Here is a 21,293-nt window from a genome sequence, read left to right as displayed (position 1 = left end):
TGAAATAAACAGTAGACTTCACTGGTCAGAAAAAGAAGCACCTGATTTCTCAGTATTAACCCTATTTCAAAGCAACCCTGCCTTACTTTCACTTTCAGTCTCCCATTAACTGGAAATGAAGTTTCAAAGTTTGTCCTGAATTAAACAGAATTTTACATTCATGAAAAAGATGGGAATGAACTATAGACTTTATCACTGACAAAATATTAATCAGACAGACTAAACTGGAGAAGGCAAAGAGACAGGAAGAATTGGTGCATCTTTGCCCAATTTCTTTCAGATTGGAGTTTAAAATAGCCCTGACCTCTATCCACACACTCACTGGTTATTCTAGGACCTGAGCCGACACTTCCTGAAAGTGTGGGTAATTTTGGATCAGACTTTCTATTTCCCAGTTATTTCAAAGGGCTCAAAATATCATCAGCTGACCGTGGCATTGGAGAAGCAGCAACGCAGGGCGGTTCACTGTGTTCTCCTTTCTATCGGAGAGAACACGTGTACGATTATAGGCCCAATGGCCTTTTTATCAGTGAGAAGGCTGCTCCCAGAAGATTAATTTTAAAAAATATATATGTGTGATATACGAACAAAAGGTTGCTTAGATCAAATGTAAACAGTAGATGAAATATCACAAAATGAACATGACCCTGAGTAGACAAGATACGAACATTTGGAAGGAGCAGTATTGTTAATTTAAGCCATTCTAGTAGGTGTGCACTACAGTATCATAGTGACGTCCACGCGCATTTCTTTTATGATTCATGTTAGACCCTTTTCTAATGTTTATGGTCGTTCGGACACATTCTTTTCAAAGTGCCTAAGTTCATACTCACTTTTCTACTGAGTACTCTGTCTTCGTGGAAGTTATTTATATTTTCTGTATATGGGTCATTTGTCTTTTTTGTTTTCTTACATATATGGCTTGCCTTTCTCTGTATTAATGGTGTCTTGTGATGAAGAAAATATCTTACTTTGTCAGTCTTTATGATTGTGTTTAGTACATTTTGTGTTCTAACAATCTTTCCCTATTTTCAAATACTTAAAAATGTTCTTCGAAATCATTTTCTAAAGGCTTTATGGTTTTTTGCTTTTTATGTTAATTCTACAATCCTTCTGGCATTGCTTTGTGTGTATGGTATAAGCAAGGAGTCATTTTCTTGTTTTCCTAAGGGTATCTGATTCACCCAGGACCATTCATTTAAACGATCATCATTTCTGCCTATAACAGTTTTAAGTGATCCCCACTGGCCCTCTATTTCCTAAACAGGCGAACGATGTTAGATAATATTTTAAATGAGCATCTAACAAAGCTTTAGTATTACAATTTGCTTAGTTCACCCACTGATTTCAATTCTCTGATTTAGTACATTATATGGAACTTTTTCTTCAAATAAAGAGTATTTTATTTTATTTTGAGTATTTTTCTTCAAATAAAAAAGTAGGTATTATTTAAGGTAAAGATTATTTTCATTCATATTTATATTATAAATATAAACATTTGCACCTAAGCAGAATCACACAGTACAAACAGATGTTGTTCAAAGGTCAATTGTATGTTGATTTTTCCAATGGGCTTTTTATTTGTATTGCAGACAGTCTCTAATGATAAATTTTGTGGATTCCAGTTGAGACATTGTGTCAAACCCTCTCACTAGCAGAGCGGTGGCTGACTGCCCAGATCTCAGTGTTTTCAGTTTCATTTTAGTCTATTTTATTGCAGAGGTTTCTTGTTACTTTCAGTTTATAGCCGCTAGGTCTCTGAAGGAAAAGCAGAGGACATCGAAGTTCCTCTGTTCCAGGACATCGAAGGGGTAAAGACTAAAAGGCCAAGTTGCCAGTGAGAGAAAATTGAGAGAAACCAGTGCAGTCAAACTCAGAAGAAAAGAGAAGAGGCAAGGCACTTAGAACTTTCTCATTGAAGCTGCTGTCTTCTCAACTCTGAAGGATCTCTGCTCCCGGTAAGAGTGAGGCAGGGTGGGAAGAGATTTACAAGGGTCTGTTACTTTGTCTGAAAGGACCATCCCAGTGACAGGCTGCAGCTGGCTCTGGCACAGGCTCAGCTGGAATTCTGACCTTGTCAGGCAGCAGGGTGTCTGTTCAGAGCCCCACCGCTCCAGCTCTGTGTTCAATGAGCTTCCAGCAGAGGGAGAGCCCACACTGAGTCAGGAATGTTCCAAGATTATCTCTTTTTTTGACATTGAAATTACGTTTATCCTTGACAAAACCCACTTACTAAGCTCAGTCTCCATTTCATTCTTTAAAATAAACTTTTATATGCTAGGTAAGTAGAAGTTGGGCAATTTGGAGTCGGCAAAAAGAGGCAACAAGTTTTTGTAATTTGGGAGCTGATAAAATCTTTGTACAGCCACTATTTGTCTGAGGCCGGTATTGAATGGTTCGCATTTTATGGAATTATGTCTCATGTTGCAAAATCTGACAGGATATCCACTTGTCAGCAGTCCCTGTGGGCCATCATTGTAAGAGAAAATGGGTCCTAACCATATGAAAAACGAATATAATATTGTATATTAACTGTATTTTAATTTTTACAAAAGCCTTCCTTCTCATCTTCCCCTGGAGAGATAGGAAGCCAGAGAGCAGTGAAGACTGCCATTCTGAGAGACGTAAGCCCTCCCCTAGAGCAAGTCACAGGTAACCAACTTCCAAATGAGAGAAACCCACTCTTTCTTACAGGATAAGAGTAAAAGTGGGGATGCCTAAAGTCTTTATCTGCTCGTTTCTCAAAAAACGAGCAAATGTTATATAAGGAGCACTTCAAGTTACAGGGATTGAGACATTTAAGCTATAAAAAAAAAGCAAAAAGTTAAGGAAGACTAACAAAAGGAACACTTAATAAAGGAAGACTTTTCATTCCTTTTAACTTTATAAAATTATTAAAATTATCAAATCGTCAAGCTCTGGTCATGTCTATAATTGTGTGAATAAATTATATAGAGCAGATTTTAGAGAAAAAAACAAACTTTGATTTATAAAGTAATGTTTCATAATTGTAGCTTCATTCCCTGAAATGATTAAAAGCAAAATGCAAACAGATAGGTGGAAATAGGGAAGAATCAACCTGAAAACACAGGGGTCAAAGTCTGTAACAAAACGGAGTAAGAAAATCAACAGAGTAAGGGTAAGGTCTACGACGTCAAGTCTTGGGTGAAAAACGTGTACATGCAGATGCAAAGCGAAGATTAAGAACCAGTGAGTGGGAAACCAGGCCGGCCTGGGGCAGCTCCCGGGCTTCTAGCGCAGTGAGAGCGGGGAGCCAATGGGGAGCCCGAGTCCCTCCATCGGACCCAGACCCTGTCTAGGAACAGCCTGCGAGAAAGGGGGGTAAGCCTGAGTTAGGTGTTTGTGTTTCGAGGCATGTGGATATGCTTTACACAAATTTATCCATATGCTCCATACAGGGACTCAGAGGTCTCCCACTCGTTCAATTTAAACATTTAAATGTGAAGGGGAAAAACTTTAAAAGGAGATTTTGTAAGGAAGTCAGAAGATATGAGGCACAATAAAAATCTCCATTTTCTGGAAAATGAGGCACAAGGAGAGCTGGGGGGAAGGCAATCTGGTACACCCTTCTAGAAAGGAATTTGGCAACATGTAACAAAAAGGTGTGTTCTTACATTTGATGCAACAATCCCACTTCTAGGAATCTGTACTGAAGAAAGAGCTAAAATGCAAAGTAAAATATAAATAGGTTAGCAGAGTTACTCATTGCAGCATTGCTTGTCATTTTAAAACATTTTGGAAGCCATTTACATGCCCTTACATGGAAGATTGGTTGAGTAAACCGTGGCCAATAGGCATAGTGGAGTAGGAGTGTCACAAAGAATGAGAAAGCTTTCTATGAAGTGGCACGGTGTGGTTTCCAAATATCTATACCATTTGATCTTTCATGTTCGAAAATGTGTGTAAGGTAACAGACATATATGTGTGCATTTGTGAAAAAGATATCTAGGAAGTATAAACAAGAAATTAATGAGATCAGGGACTATGGGGGAGGAAGAAAGGGGGAATAAAAATAGAAAGTGGTAAAATGAGGATGGTGTAGTAAAGTGAAGGAGAAGTGACATCTCTGAGTACACTTATTTGGAAATTTCTGACTCTTAGAAACATGTAATGTTTCATATACTCAAGAAGTAAATACACATTTAAAATGGACCAAGACATTGGAGGGGGGGGCTGAAATGAAACACAGACAGTAACAGATGAACCTGACTGCATTACAAGTGAAGACATTTTGGAATACAGTGTTCTGACTGTGTGCATGAGGCTAACGACACAACGAACTGCAGACTAATAATGTACTCCAGTTAGTCGATTTATTTATCACACAAGTATGAATTTAAAATTTTGAAATTACTTTTTATGTATACTAGAATGGAGCAAATAATTAAATTTATTACAGATATTGAGAACCAGAGCTCTCAGATATTTTACTCCTTTCTCTCGTAGTAAGAGAAAGGAGTAAAAAAAAAGAAAGAAAGAAAAGTTTGAATAAATTCTGTTGTGTTAGATTGGAATTAGAAATCTAAGCAGAAAGTCAAAGTTTTGAATACAAATGGATAGATGAAGAAGCAGATGTTTGTACACTTGTGTTGGTATATATACAAACGTACATACATATACCATATTTTAACCTTGCCCTTGAGAAGCCTAGAAGTGATGTACACACCTAGTGTGAGATCTTGGCATCTAAGTACTGAATCAGACAATACTAGGTGGGATACCTTGTGGTACCAGGAAGGAGGAAATGCTCAGAATGTGGTGGGTGCCTGCCAATAGGACATGGAAGCCAGCCTCAGAAAGTATCAATAAAAAATATGGAGCAAATTAAGCAACAAAATAAATAATGCTAGTAAAGTATTTAAATCCATAGAAGAAAATAAGTAACTATGAATCTATACAGATAAAGCTAAATAATTGAATGGCTAAATAAATAAAAGGGAGGAGAAAGGACAGCTCCTCTTTATAGTAGAACTCAAATTTAAAAATGTTGAAGGAATGGTAGAATACGAAATGATCCATAGGCAAACACTGCAGTAATAATTGCTACAGGCAAGAATCATTGTCAGTGAATGCTAAAATTAGCACTGAAAATGATAGGAAAGTATGGTGAGCGTATAATTGCACAGTCTCAAAAATATCTTCCAAAATGGTACTTTGTAATCACAAAGGGGTAAGTAGGAGCTTTACAATAGAAAAACCTGGCAGACACAACCTGAACCGAGTGATCGGAGTTAACATCATAGCACCGGTGTCATACAGACATCACGAATCCCATGATGCAATGCACTGAGCCTGGCAAACCCCACTTGGATGGCACTACTGAAAATGCGTAACCTCAATGTAATTATGGGGAACCACCAAAAGAACCCCCCAAACTGAGGGATATTCTACAAACTAAGAGGCCAGTTCTCTTCTAAAATAGCAAGGTTATGAAAGACAAAATAAAAAATGAGGAACTATCAAAAATGACAGAAGGCTAAGGAAACAACAGCGATGAGATCTGGGTTGGGTTGTGGATCAGAAAAAAAATTAGTGGGGAAAATGGTGAAATGTGAAAAAGGTATGTACATTAGTTAACACTATTGTAGCAACATTAAAATTTTGTATAAAGCATTACCATTAACAGATGCCGTGGAAGTTGTATATGAAGACTATTCAAACCTGTTGTACATACAAATTATTTCAAAATTCAGTTATTCTTAAAAAGAACCAGTAGACTAATCTATAGGACAACCTTAAAGGGGCCACAGGATTTTTAAAAACATATAGGGAACAAAGGCCAAAGACAGAAAATAAAGTTTTAGTTCATTTGTAAGTTCTTGCTCAGCTTCTGACCAGAAATTGTTTTCCATTCCATCTCCTCTCTTGCAGACAAGGCTGCACCCTGGACATGGCCTCAGAGACCCACATGCCAGGCCCAGTGTGCCTCATTGGGAACACTAATGGGAAACTAGTCGTTAATCCGGAAGCTCTGAAGACCCTGTCTGCCATTACCCAGCCTCTTGTCGTGGTGGCCATTGTGGGCCTGTACCGCACGGGCAAATCCTACCTGATGAACAAGCTGGCTGGGAAGAGCAAGGGTGAGCATGACTACGGAGATGCGAGGAGAGAGAGTTAGAGATGGAAAGAAATAGCGAAACCTAACGTTCAGTTCACTGATGAGCTCCCTACACTCACTCTGTTCTGGAGGATACGAGTCACCTCACTCTTCTCGTTTTCCCTTCATTTCCCCTTTTACACTATAATGTGTCTTTCTGGGAAGAATAAGGTCATGTGTTAACATACACAATAATAAAGTATAAAACAATTACTAAAATGTTTGGGTGTTAATATTAAGCTTGCACTGTTCTTTATTTTTCTTTTTGTTGTATTTTGTTGGAATTTCCTGTTTTGTTTTTGTCATCTTTTTTAAAGCTTGTATTCATCTGTAAAGTAAAATAAATGTTTCACTTTGTATTGGATATTCTAATTAACCCCTTTTTCTGGTTATAATTGAGGTTAACATTGATTATGGTTTCATTTGTCTCTTAATTTTGATTTCACTAACTTTTATCTCCATTTCCACAACCTTCCAGTATTAGAAATCCAAGTCCTGTTCCCTCCTCTCCCCCTGCAGGCTTCTCTCTGGGCTCCACGGTGCAGTCTCACACCAAGGGAATCTGGATGTGGTGTGTGCCTCACCCTGAGAAGGCAGACCACACCCTCGTTCTGCTTGACACCGAGGGCCTGGGAGATGTAGAGAAGGTAAAACATGAATTTTTTAAATCTTACTTATGTCAGATCACTAGCCCTCTTTTACCGCCTCCCCCACTCTTTGATGTAGGCTTCTAACATATCATATCGACATATTATTCCTTTCATTTACTTATTAGTGGTCAACATTTGACCTTAAATCCAGTCTGAAACCAACCAAAGTAAGATTTATGTAAGGAAAGTAAACATAGATTATAATGCTAACAAGCTCATTGAAGAGCCGCCGCATACCTTAAACACTGAACTCCGCCTGCCTGCATTACATACATGAGCATTGAGAGTGGGCCGTAAGGTCTGTTGATAGGTTATACAGCCTAGAAGTAATGGCCAATGGCAGTTTTAGTCATTTTTCTTTAACATCATAGAAAAATGTTTGGTGAGGCTGTGAAGGTGCCTTTAAACCTGACTAGATACTTTATAAACATGTCTGACTTTTCACAATAGGAATCCTGAAAGCTGGTAAATATGGTCTTATCCGCAGCTGTGCTATTCATAAGAGAAGCAAAGGATAAAATTTGATGTCAATATCTTTGTTCAGAAAGGATTATACATTATTACTCCTATAAATCCTAGACCTGTAAAACTCCTATCAAAGGAGCACATGCTAACTAGTAAGGAGTTCCTTACCATGGCATGCCATAGAAATGTAATAGGGTCACAATCTAACTTCAGGAGACCTGTTTGAAATGTATTAAGTGGTCATAATACTTATTACTATCACTCTCTTATGCATTTATATGCATTGCCTTATTTAAATTTCATGACACTCTGAATTTAATGTTCCTAAATTCATTGTACAGGTGAGAAAAATTTGCACAGGGAAATGACTGACATAAGTTTCCACAGATAAATAGAAACAGAGCTGGTTCAGACTTTATCTACTTGAATTGAAAGCATGGCGCTTTTCCTGTCTATTCCATGTGGCTCTCCAATGACGTCTAGGGAGACAACCAGAACGACTCCTGGATCTTTGCCTTGGCAGTCCTCCTGAGTAGCACCTTTGTCTACAACAGCATGGGAACCATGAACCAACTGGCCATGGACCAACTGCAGTATCCTTTTTGTGGTCCAGAACAACTTAAATCCAGAAAGTCAGAGCTTCATATTTTCACCAGGTAGAGTGGAGGGCAACTACAGAAGAATTCATAAGTCCCCTCCTTAACAATCCCATTATGCTCAATATCCATATTTAGTTCAATCAGCCCCAGAAAGCCAAGCCTTTCTGGTGTCTCAGATATTATTTTTGTTTACTTGTTTATCATCTGTGTCCCTCAGTAGAATGAGATTATCATTAGACATTATCCTAGACACATAGCTGCACAAGGCTCTGTACATCCCGCATCTGGGTTCATCTCCCCTCCCTTGCCTAACCCTCAACATCCTCTAAAAATTCATGCTCTCATTCAGCACAGCTCTATATCCTTATCGTCTCCTCTAAATATTTCCTTCTAACTGAGTTCTGTCTATACTTTGTGGACATTGTTTCCCCCATAGGCCTCTCCAGTGATTTTAGTGGTGATATTTTCTCCTATACCTTGCGTAAATCCCAGAAAATTTAGATAACCTCCTTGCTCCTTATGACAGCTTCCAGATACTTTCTCATTCTTCTCCCATTAAAAAGAGAAAGTCCTTTGAATGGCATGCACCAAGACTACAGCATCCCTCATTGTTGCAGTCACCTACCAACCTCCCTGTGAACAAACCTTTCTTCCCTATGTTAAAACTTCTAGCTCTTAGTTCACTGTATTCTTAGAAATGTTAACAACTGATACACATCCACCTAACACTCTGATCTCTCAGCTCCATCACCTTCTCATACCTTACCCTGCACTCTCCTTCATTCCTAGCTTTGGACATTATCCACAACTTCCACCATTGTCCTGCATTAGCGTTTGTAAAGATCCCCTTCGTGGTCTTCCATTTAATGGATACTTCTCATACTCTTTGACTTCACAATAGCATTTGATAGTTGATGTTTTCCTCTTTTCTGAAACAGTTGGTTCTTTTAGTGTCTAGAATGTCAATGCATCCTAATAGTCCACTTTCCTAATTGTTCCATCTTCTTGGTTTCTAAATATTATAGCTATTTAATTCTTGGGCATCTTCTATTCTTCTTCTATTCTCAATCCTTAAGTGATCTCACCCAGACTCAAGGCTTTCCGTAGCACCTGTCAGTGGATTACCACAACAGTTGTGTACGCGATCAGGACCGCTGCTCTCAGGTGCAATCTTGTATGTGGAGACATTCACACAGTTTCTCTATTTAGAGGTTAAGAGACATCTCAAACAGCATGAAAAATAAACAGAACTTTTAATTTTTCTGTTCAACAGCACTGCTTCACTATCACAGTAAATTCCCACAGCATCCACACAGGTCCTTCAATCAAAAACTTAGAATTCATCCTGGACGATTTCTTTCTTCATATCTTAGAAACTTCTAGTTGGCAAGTTTGTCAGCTGCACTGTCATAGGTATTTGCCCACGCTGCCCAGTTCTCACCACTTTCTGCACCATAACTCTAGATGAAGCTTCCATCTTCTCTCATCGGCGTTACCTCCTTAACTACCTAACCCCTCTCTCTGCTTACACTCTTGCCTCTCACAGATGCAACACCAACCAGAATGGTCTCCTAAAAACCCACATCAGGTCTTATCCCCCCTGAGCTTAAAACTTCCCGGTGGCTTTCCACTAAATTTAGGTTAAAATTCAAACTCTTTCTATAGCTTACATGGTCTGGACCCTATCCATTCTAGGACTTTGGCCCTAGGCACACTGGCCTGCTTGCTTTGTATTAGACACACTTAGTAATTTTTTGTCTAACTGTTTGCAAGTGCTATTTTCTCCCCCTGAAATGTTCCTACATTGGATTTGTGCGTGACTGACTCCCACCATTCATTCAGATCTCTGCTCAGACGACCTCAGAGAGAATTTCGCTGAACAACCACATCAACCAGCACCAGAGGCACACACAGTTGTTCTCTGACCTTTAGCATAGTTCACTTTTCTTTCAGATACTTTTTATTAATATCTCAAATTTTATTATACTTTTATTTACATATTTATTACCTGTCTACCCGACTAGAATGTAAACTTTATGATACTAGTATTACCTCATTTATTGCAATATTCTTAGTCCTTAGAACAGTGCCTTGTTCATAGTAAGTGCTTAATAGATATTTGTGGGATGATCGAAAAAAATGAATGACTGAGCTAATTAAGAGAAAAAATATTTCAGCTGAGCTTTGGGAGAGAATACTGCATAAAAAGTGCTCTTCTTTTCTGCAGTTTTCCTATGTTAGCATCTCAGCTATGTAACAGAGCTGACTGAACGAATCAGGGCAAAATCCTCACCTGGTTATGGTGAGGCTGAAGACTCAGCTGACTTTGTGAGCTTCTTCCCAGCCTTTGTGTGGACTCTGAGAGATTTCTCCCTGAACCTAGAAGCAAATGGAAAACCCATCACTCCTGATGAGTATTTGGAGTTGTCACTGAAACTAAAGAAAGGTGACTGGGACTTATCATTGGGTGACAATTAAAGTGAAAAGAATATTAAAATGACCATTTGTGTGGAGATGTTAAAATTATAATTTTGTAACTGTGTGATTCTGACTGTTCTATTACAGGAAATGAAAACATTCCTTGGCTGAACTGATGGATCTAATTTTAAGATATCTTCCTCTTCTTGGAGAAAGAAATTTTCTCTACCCTTCAATTTCTTAAAAATTCCTGATCCATCATGAGTGTATTTTTTGTCTCTTTCCATAGGATTTGTGCATATTACGAAGTTGAAGTGTCACATATTTGAGATAGTTAGTGTAAAGTTGTACTACTTCTAATTTCCATTTCTCTAGGTGACAATAAAAAAACTAAAAGCTTTAATGAACCTCGGTTGTGCATCCGAAAGTTCTTCCCAAAGAAGAAGTGCTTCATCTTTGACCGTCCTGCTCAAAGGAAGTACCTGGTCCACCTGGAGGAGCTACAGGAGGAAGACCTGAACCCTGAGTTCAGAGAACAAGTAGCAGAATTCTGCTTCTACATCTTCAAATATTCTGAGGCCAAGACTCTCTCAGGCGGCATCATAGTCACTGGGCCTCGTGAGTTCTTCTCGCTCCCCACTTCTTACCTGAACTTTCCTTCTGTCCATTGAAGAAAATAAAAGAAGGAGATATAAGTGTACTTATCAGAAACACATAGTCTAATGATGCTCAGGAGAACATACCACAAGGATCACATTGTGAACTTTATGTGACAAGTGAAACTATTTCTGGTGTTATCTAATATTTGTATGAGCAAGATGAATAGAGGAGAACTAGAGTCCATCTTTGTGCAGTAATTTTCCCCACAAACTTCTCAGCTCCCTATTTGTGGAAGATTCTCCCAGTAGATCTCTGTAGACTGACAAAGGCCAGAGAAGGCAAATGCCCCAATGATGTGAGTCTTTGCCGCTGCCCTTAGCGCCAGTCCCTTATCCAGCAATTCAGGAATGGGGAAATTGACTAGAAATTCACGAAATGCACCAATAACTAGGTATAATGGTAGATAGAAAATGTTTTATTTCTATCCTCATTTCAGCACCACAAGAATGAAGGTACTTAAATTTTTTTAAATTATAATGATAAAAAGTGAAAAGCACAATAAATTAAAATAATAGGCCGCTATGAGAAAGTAAGGAGTGTATGCATGTAGGAGATAATTTGGATTTGAAGAGAGAATATTTGTCTCTGAAAGTAGCATGGAAGATGATAACTTAGTGAGTATGCATCAAGCAGAAGAACAGAGAGAACGCTTTGCAGACAGGGATAGTATCGTGCAGAAAGGTCTGAGACAGGAAGGAACTCTGTAATTTCAACTAAGGAAAAGAAAGACAGTGTGTTAAATAACAGCAGAAAGCATAAGAGTGGCATCACAACTGGAGAAGTATGTAGGGGCCAGTACTTGAAAGGATCATAGGTGTCTTTAAGGAGAATAGAGTTTAAATTCAATGGGACAATCTTGAAGAATTTTAGACAGAGAGGTAAATGTATCCCATTTACATTTAAAACTGTCTTCCTGGGTATTTTGTAGACGTGTTGGAGGGATATAAAGGAGACAATGAGAACATGGATAATATTTGCAAGATTTTAGTAATAAATGGGGATTTTCTTAGGCTAAGATTATGATAATGGTCAAAATGGACAGGATCCCCACATATTTTTAATGTTAAATCCATAAGGCACAATAATGGATGTGAGTAGGGAATCAGAAGAACTCCAGGGTTCTGAAATCAAGCAACTGCTTGAATGGGTGTCAATTACTAAGAGGGATATCTGGAGGAGAAGTAGTTTTTCAGAGTGGATGAAGTTGTTTACATTTGGATTATTTAATATTGGTTTTCCTCAGATGTATAAAAGAAGGCATAACATGCAGATATTCAAATATACAAATATAAAGCTTAACAATCAAGTCAAAGCAGAAAATACAGTTCACTAGTACCCATATGGATATTATTTAAAACTGTAGAAATAGAAGAGAAGGCCCAGATCGAGTCCTGAAGAACTGCCGCGGGTAGGGCTTTGCCCGAGGCCGGGATTTCCTGGGTTGTAAGATGTTCAATGCTAAAACCAGCAAAGCTCTGCCCAAACCTGGATGAGTCAGCCACTCTGCAGGTAGCTCCCATAAGGGAGTATCTAGGAAGCTTTGCTTATCCAGGCCAAACATAGCACTAGTGGCCTACAGCAGATATACACACACGCTCACACTCACATGCACACATAAGCAAGCGAAGTTTACTCCTTAGCCTTTTTCATAAATTAGAAATGAAGAAGGAAAAGAAAGGAAGGCAGAATAAAGGGAGATGTAGAATGGTTGAGAAAAGATCAAGACCTAATATCTTGACCACAAAATATCCCTTTCTGATCCATTCACTGCACCGTCTTCCTTTTGGATGAGGAAAGGAGAAAGAAAAATTTAAACTTCTATGAATCTAGAGGTTAGGAAAATATTCCATCACTATTCTCCCTTAGAAAATTCCAAAATTACTGTTTGTGATATTAGAAAAGCATACAAATATTCTAGCACTTGATTCTCAAAAATTAAATCATTAAATTCGCATTTTCAGGACTAAACAATTTATGGTTTGTTCCTCTCTTTCACCAACTGATAATTGCTCATTTCTTAAATTCTCTTTTGCAGGACTGGAGAACCTGGTGCTGACCTACGTCAATGCCATCAGCAGTGGGGATCTGCCCTGCATGGAGAACGCGGTCCTGGCCTTGGCCGAGATAGAGAACTCAGCCGCAGTGAAAAAGGCCATTGCCCACTATGACCAGCAGATGGCCCAGAAGGTGCAGCTGCCCACCGAAACCCTCCAGGAGCTGCTGGACCTGCACAGGGCCAGTGAGAAAGAGGCCATCGAAGTCTTCATGAAGAATTCCTTCAAGGATGTGGACCAAAAGTTCCAGAAGGAATTAGCGGTATGTGCACTATTCTAGATAATGAGGGGCAGAAAAACCTGGGCCTTTCTAGATAGGAGTAGTTCTTCCTAAATCCAAAGACAGGAGCACTCTGTTAATGTGTATTCATTTGCAATCATTACTAAAAAAGTAGGATACTCCTAGCCTCAGTCCTGTAGACCATGGCCCCACCACCAACTATGTTTATCACAGTTATCCTCTCCCGTAGTCCCTTTCTGGATGCCATATTTGAAGCAAATAAGTAAATTGTAAAACAGTATTTATATAAGATTATTTACACTTATTTTTCTTTTAAAGTGAATCAAAGGCACAACACTTTCATGTTGCCTGCAAATAATCTGATAGGACACGATTCTTTGTGAAAATACTAAAAAGGTTTTGTCTTTAATGTCAAGCCATAGTCGAATTTTTAGAAAACCAAGAAAGTGAAACCAATCATAAGAATGCTGTTTGAGAATGTTTGCAAGTCTGTGTTCTTACAAATTAAGGAAGGGTCGCTGCCTGACAATCACTGGACAAGTGAAAATCCCTTCCCTGGCTTGCAAGGCAGGATTTTACAAATGTCACCTCCCTGCATTTAAAGGTTCTGATGAAATTAGATTGGTCAAGGTCAGCAGACAATGGACATCCTTCTGGACTAATGTAAAAGCTGGATACGTAAGTTCTCCTGAATGATATAACATAGGTAAATGAACAGAGTCCAGCAAACCTAACACCCCCTTTTTATTACAAAATCATGAGCATGTAATTCTGTAACATAACAATATTACAGTCAAGCACACCATTTGACATTTTAGGTGAAATGTTCAAATTAAAACTATACATTATCGCACCCATATTAATACCCCACCAATCATACTCAAGCAGGCCTTACTTCTGCCAGACTCTGTATTTTTGTTAGGCTTTCTCAATACTCAAAATACCTGGGATACAATCTGCATTACCTTCCTTAGCCTTAGACCGAGAAAGTCTACAAAAATATTCTCACCCAAAAGGCTGTATCAATAATCATTGACGGTTTACTGAACACTTATAGAAAAGCCACTGAGGTTAATACTTTACATCACCACACCTGATCCTGACATAAAATCTATGAAATGGATATAATTTCCCCTGTTTTACCAACAAGGAGACCTCAATTCACAAAGGTTGAGTGTCACAAAGCCACAAAGGGATGGACCCAGGAACTCCATCCACCCGGGGCTTCCTGACTCCACAGTTTGTACTCTAAGCTCTTCTGAAATTGGACTTCAAAGGGGAAGTTTCATATGGAACAGTGTCTGTGCTTTGGAATCATTGTCTGCAGCAGGAAAAGTAGAGAAAGGGGCCTCAGATAATCACAGCCAGAAAGGTAGATGTCGATCTCTGCAGGAGAAGCATTTCTCCGTAGTCTGTGTGTGGGGAACATCCTCCTCAGGGCTGACTGTACATCTGTGCTATTTTGTCACTTCACAGGAATGTTTAGTAGCAAAACGAGATGACTTTTGTAAGCAGAATGTGAAAGCATCATCAGAGTGTTGCATGGCCTTACTTCAGGACATTTTTAGTCCTCTAGACAAAGATGTGAAGGAGGGGACATTTTCTAAGCCAGGAGGCTATCATCTCTTTGTTCAGAAGCAACAGGAGCTGAAGAATAAGTACTACGAGGTACCCAGAAAGGGGATAGAGGTAAATATCTACCGAGTACTATTTCTGAGGACTTGCTGAGATGACTCTTTCAAACTACAGTGGGAACAACCAAAATGGGATTGCCTCTGCCTCTCACTCATCCACTCACTGACTCATGTGGGAGAGAGACTGCCATGGGATGCAGTGCGTATTCCTCCTTGGAAGCACAGGTGAAGCCCTCAAAAAAATGGACAATTAATTCACTAATTTAGTCATCCAGTGATCCAGGAGTGATCTATTCAGGCCTAACTATATGTCAGGTCTTGTCAAGTTTCTGGGACTAAGGCAATTTTTAAAAAAAGGTCTCACAAAGTATTAACCAGAAATAAACAAATGATATAGCTTACAGACAAAAATAATGATAGTTAACACATTCAGACCTTGTTGTGTTTCAGGAAATGGATGGGCTTAACTCATTCAATTCTCACAACAACCCTAAAAAGTACATGTTATTCATATCCTCAATTTCTAAATAAGAAAACTGAGACACAGGAAGTAAAAGAACACCCAAGAACACACAGGCAAGGAGCGGTCCAGCGGGCGTGCTAACCCAGATAGCAGACTGTGCTTGTAACTACCCCTTTATGCTCGTGTACTCAGGTTATGTCAGTTAGAATTAGGTTTGGGTACATATTATTTAAAAAAGAGCGGCTTAGAAAAGACAAACATCTCCCTCTTGAGTGCAAGAAGTGACGAAGAGGCCCTGACCGGTGTGGCTCAGCTGGTTGGGCTTCCTTCTGCAAAGTGAAGGTCTGTCAGTTCGACTCCTGGTCAGGGCACATATGAGATGCCACTGATCCCTGTTTCTCTCTCACATCCATGTTTCTCTCCCTGTCTTCTTATCTCTAAAAAATAAATAAAACGTTTTTTGAAAAGGGAAGTGATGAAGAGGGAATGCAGGTTGGTAATGACAACTCCAGGATACATTGTTCTCAGGCCTGTCCCTTTGTTCTGCCCTAACCACCCCCCCCCCCCCCTGAGCACACAGTCTCTCTTCATGGTCAACTTGTGATCTAAGATGGCTCCTGGAGTTTCATGCATTAGTTCCACATTACAGGTGGAGGGAAAAGGGAAAACAGAAGAGTAAAAGGGTTAACTCTCTTTAAGGTGATTTCCAAGAAGTACCATCAGCCTCTGCTTAAGTGCTGTTGGCCAGAATTTCATCATTACAGGCACCCAGCTACCGGGGATGTTGAACAGAAAATACAAAATTTTATCATGGTCCACAACCTGCCCAGATGAATAAAACATCAGAGTTCTGTTACTAAGAACAAAGGGGAGAATGATTCTAACAGTCAAAAACTGCCCTGAAGAAAAAGGAAAGTAGGTTAACATGTATAGAAGAGGAAGGAAATGTGATGCTATTTTACATGTTTTTACAGAAGGCTTTTGTCTGAAGTAATGTTTCAGCACAGTCTTCAAAGAAGTGAGGGAATGAACCAACTGGGCATCTAGGGGAACAAAACTTCAAAGCAGAAAACTCAGAAGGATAAATTGGTTTGTATCCTAGGAATAGCAAGAAATGTGGCAGGATGGCAGTGAGCAAAGGAGGAGGTGGCAGGAGATGAGGTCAAAGAGGTGTTCAAGGGCCACAAGCCGGACAAGGTGGTACCATGGAGGCCACTAAGAAACTTTGAATTGTATTTGGAAAGAGTAGGAAAATCCATGGAAGGTTTTGTGCATAAGAGTGAACTGATCTTTCTTAAAATCATATAGCATAACATTAGGTGCCCTGAGAAAAATGGACTGTAGGGGAGCAAGAATGAAAGTAGGCAGACCAATTTTGAAGCTAATGCAATGGTCCACACAAGAAGTAATGATGCCTTGGACCAAGGAGGGGCTGGTGACAAGTGATTGGTTCTGGTTGGTTTTATGTGAAGACAGGGCAAAAAGCATCAACTGATGATTGCATGTGGGATGTATGAGAAAAAGTGATATCCATAACAGTTAGAAAACCAGAGTTACTAATTAAATGACTAAAATTGGGGTGATAGGGAATGAAATAGGTTTGAGAGATGACCCAAAGTTGGCTTTTAGGGCAGCTAGGTTGAAATGCTACTTGAATTCTCCAGGGGTTGTTATATGAATGATAAAATTAAATTGAATTAACACACGTATTGCTGGATTTTGCCTTAACTCATAGTCTCTATTTCTTAATTCTAACTTCCTCTGTATCACCAGGCAGAAGAGACACTGAGGAAATACTTGGAGTCCACGGAGACTGTGGCTGATGCCATTCTACAGACTGATCAGTCACTCACAGAAAAGGAAAGGGAGATTGAAGGTGAGAACAGGGGAAAGCCCTTGGGATAGGTGGAAAGCCCTAGAAATGTTCATATTAGCCACATTAGTCCATCTGAAACATTCCTGTAGAGCAAAGAATAATAAATATAGTTCATAGTTCTACCAGATTTTTTTAACTGTTAGTTTTGGCCAATTTTTGCTTACTGCAAAAATTATCACAAAAACTTTCTCTATGGCATATAAATTTTAAAAAAGGTGGGGATGAAAAGCAAAATCAGTCTCTAACAATTTAATCCTCACATTTCTCTGCTCATTTTTCTTCCTCAGTGGAACGTATAAAGGCTGAATCTGCAGAAGCAGCACAAAATAAGCTGGAGGAAATGCAAAAGAAGACTCAGCAGATGCTGGAAGAGAAAGAAAAGAGTTATCAGGAACATTTGAAACAATTGACTGACAAGATGGATAAGGAGAGGGCCCAGTTAATGGCAGAGCATGAGAAGGCTCTAAATCTTAAACTTCAGGTATTCTATTCTGTCATCGCCATTTTATCTTCCACAGCACTGGGCCAAAAACGAGGCTTAGACGGTAGAGCTTCGTGTCAGATTAAGGGCTTTTGTAGCCCAAATACTAGTAGATATTTCATTTTCTTACTGCTTCTGTCTATAACTGTCTCTGGTTAATTGATGGCACTTACTTGCAGGATAAAATCTCATAAAATCTTTTATTATTAAATCACCAACAAATAATAGCTATTCACTGACGGGCTCTGCATTTTGGTTTTATGGTCATTCTGTAACCAAATCCTCATGTTATGTTGTAGGTACTATTATATTCTAAATTTCAAAAAAGGAAATTGTAATTTCATGAGAGTTAAGCGGTATTTCTGAGTCTTACCTTGTGGAAGAATACCTGGTCTGTCTACCCTACTGAGTGGAGTTCACAGTGATTTTGTTTGTGCCATGCCTGGTATTACTTTGTCCCTGAAGGCGCCCTGTGAGTGGGAAGACTCCCTGACCATCCAAACAATTCATCATGTAATTAAGTACCCAGGCTGCCTGTATCTTCCTCTTCTCAGGCTCTATTCCAAGTCATTGATGAGTCCAGATGTTCACCCAGAAATAAAGTACAGACCAGTGCAGACCCCAATCTCTTCAACTTATTTCTGTCCCCTTGTCACCAAGTTTTGGAAAGTTGTACTGAGTTCCCTCGTCAAACATCTGCCATGATTCTGAATCATGTAGTAACCATCCCATTGCAATGCATTCATCTTTCTTACCGTCTTAGATGTATATTTGAGAGCCCACACTAACTAGATCAGAGTTGAAGGGAAAACATGATAGATTTTCCAGAAACACTGTGTTGCATGTGGATGAAGAGGGATAAGAATATGATTTGGTGTCACTAATGTTTTAGAAACCATAAGAGAAGAAGTTTCATGTAGCTAAAGAAAGCCCAGAAAAATTATTGGCAGCCATTGAAAATTCTGGAGAGGGTGATTTAATAGAAGTTAAGAAAGGGACAAATTGAAAAAATAAGTTTCAAAAACTCATGAGAGATTAATGTAGGTATTGACAGGGGAAATAATTTGGCAAATGTGGGAAATGTTTTAGATTGTGTGAGTTCAGTCTTCACTTTCCCTTTCAGGAAAATGAACGGCTTCTCAAGGAGGGATTTCAAGAAGAGAGCAGGAAACTTCAAAAAGAGATAAGGGATATGCAGAGGAGATTCGCAGAAGATTTCTCATTGTGTAACATACTCTAAAAATCCAAGGAGCATCATTTCCTCACCAGCTCCCCTCCCCTCGACTAGGAACAAGTTGAATGAGCAACTTCAGAATGTCAAACAATTGCCCCTAAATTAAAATTAAAATCGTGATGTTTGCAATGTTATTGCCATAAAGTTTGCAAAGATGAAATAAAATATAAAGTCAGTGTTTTCTTTACAGAGTGATTCAATTCATGTTTAATTAGAGTAATAATGATTAGCATGATTCTTAATGGGATCCTTGCATATTGATGGATATGCGTGGATCCAGTTAAGAATCCCACATATCTGGATAAGAATATCCAGTATTCTTATACCTGGATATGAGATATCCAGGTCTATTGAAACCATGCCTATTGAATCTAGAGACACTTGAAAATGTATAATGGGGAGAAATCAGGATGGCTCTGTTCGGAGTAGAATTGCTTTCCCTCACGTACATCACACTTCTAAATATCCTAAGCCCCATTCTATTGCTCAAAAGCTTACTTTGGTCTTGGGATAGAATCGGAGTGTTGTGAACGTAGGGCAAAGCTGAGGGAAGTAAACAGTTGATCAATTCCTTGGGGCGCAATGAATCATCACTCCTGCTAAGTCATCGTGCTCACAGCCTGGCTGCAAATACGAAAGACCTGGGACAATTGACTGCAAGGTGCACTCAGTGTACAGTTCCTTACTGGGTGGCAGCTACGTGGCCCATGGGCACAGATGGGATTCTGGGAAAATGGTAGAAGAAGTGTTTGCCTCTGTTGCAAAATGAATTTTGTGTGGATGCTTTATTTTCCCTGTCTACAAAATTCTTCTAGATAATTACTCTCTTGCCTACAGGCCACCCTACCTCTCTCCCTCCCTCCTATTCTCCTTTCTCTAGTCTTTTCCCTCCCACAGTTCAAAGAGTAACTTCTAGAGTCAAAGACAGAAAAGATTAACACAAAATTGAAATAAATTTATTTTTATTCCTCTTAGAATCATAACTATAATCCTACAAAACATAAAACTGGGTTCTATTTTTCTCCATGCCTTTTTGCTTTTGTTTTGGACCAAATATTTTGAAGGACAAAAAAGAACATTGACCCTCAATTCACACCATATACAAAAATATATTTAGGGTGAATCAGTCTTAAATGTTAAACTAATAACATAAAGCTTTTAAAAGAAAACAGAGAAAATTTTTATAATTTGGGGGTAGGTAAAGATTTCTTAAATGGGATATAAAATGCACTATACACACAAGGAAAAATATTAAATTACACTTCATCGGAATTAAAATATTCCATGGCTATTATCAACAACAATGGAGATAACAAAAGCTGGTGAAAAAAGGGAACCTTAGTGCTCTGTTGATGGGACTGGAATCGATGCTGCCACTGAAAAAACCTCAAAAATTAAAAATACAACTACCATATGATCCAGTGATTCTACTTCTGGGTATGTATCTAAAGAAAACAAAGGAACATTTGTTGGCTGCATTATATATATATATATATATATATATATATATATAGTTTGTCTAAAAGTTATCCAGCCATGTAATATAAAAAATAGTGACATTTATTGAGGAAGACACAAGATACAAGGAACATTGTACATAGGACAATGACACCTCAGTCCCCTTCAAAGTAGGCACCTTGGGCCCTCACACAGTTCTCCTAGCATCTCTTCAACTGTTCAGAACACTCTGCAAAATCTTTTGTTGGAATCATCATCAGCTACCCCATTGTATTTTCCTGAAACTCATCAATGGTTTGAAATCTCTTCCTTCTCAAAGGTGATTTTAGTTTTGGGAAAAGCCAGAAGTCATAGGGCTCCAAATCTTTGCTATACAGGGGCTGAATCCCCTGGGTGATTTGATGGTTCACCAAAATACTCTGCACGAGATGTGATACATGAGCAGGTGCATTATCATGATGAAGCTGTCAATCACCAGTTGCCCATAGCGCCTTCTGAATCATCCAGATAGTTTCCATGGAGGAACGCTCAAGCTTAATGAAAAATTTGATGCAAATTTGTTGCTCTACTCACTCAGTCATTTTGAATGTGACGGCCACACAGTGCACATGCTCACTCAATGGTGTCTACTGCCCCCACTGACTAGTACAGTGAAGTTGTCATTGTTCACACATGCTCATTCCAGTCCACTCTCCTTGGCTGCCAGGTTACATTGATGTTGTGCAGATCTTTCTCATTATATTAACAATGGCTGCACTCTTTCCAGACAGAGCTCGTCGTATATATGATAGAATATTACTCAGCCATAACAAAGAGGGAAGTCTTCCCATTTGCAATCATATGGATGGAACTCAAGAGCATATGCTAAGTTAAATAGGTCAGAACAGAGAAAAACAAATACCTTATGATCTTACTTGTATATGGACTCAAAAAAAATGAGCC

The 21,293-nt window shown here is 39.0% G+C and overlaps 1 protein-coding gene across 1 annotated transcript; it reads left to right on the top strand.

The window, feature by feature from the left end:
• Nucleotides 1-1,692: 1,692 nt before the first annotated feature.
• Nucleotides 1,693-19,080, top strand: LOC112309264 (guanylate-binding protein 2). The gene is made up of 11 exons (XM_024565471.4): nt 1,693-1,958; nt 5,893-6,101; nt 6,638-6,765; nt 7,717-7,826; nt 10,082-10,278; nt 10,626-10,868; nt 12,946-13,226; nt 14,682-14,894; nt 17,076-17,178; nt 17,466-17,659; nt 18,783-19,080. Exons 2-11 carry the CDS (start codon nt 5,912-5,914, stop codon nt 18,897-18,899), a joined length of 1,776 nt encoding a protein of 591 aa, XP_024421239.2. The 5' UTR covers nt 1,693-1,958; nt 5,893-5,911; the 3' UTR covers nt 18,900-19,080.
• The last annotated feature ends 2,213 nt before the right edge of the window (nt 19,081-21,293 follow it).

The sequence above is a fragment of the Desmodus rotundus genome, chromosome 3 (assembly GCF_022682495.2).
Source record: "Desmodus rotundus isolate HL8 chromosome 3, HLdesRot8A.1, whole genome shotgun sequence".
Taxonomy (NCBI): Eukaryota; Metazoa; Chordata; class Mammalia; order Chiroptera; family Phyllostomidae; genus Desmodus; species Desmodus rotundus.
This window is presented reverse-complemented; position numbering and strand designations above follow the sequence as displayed.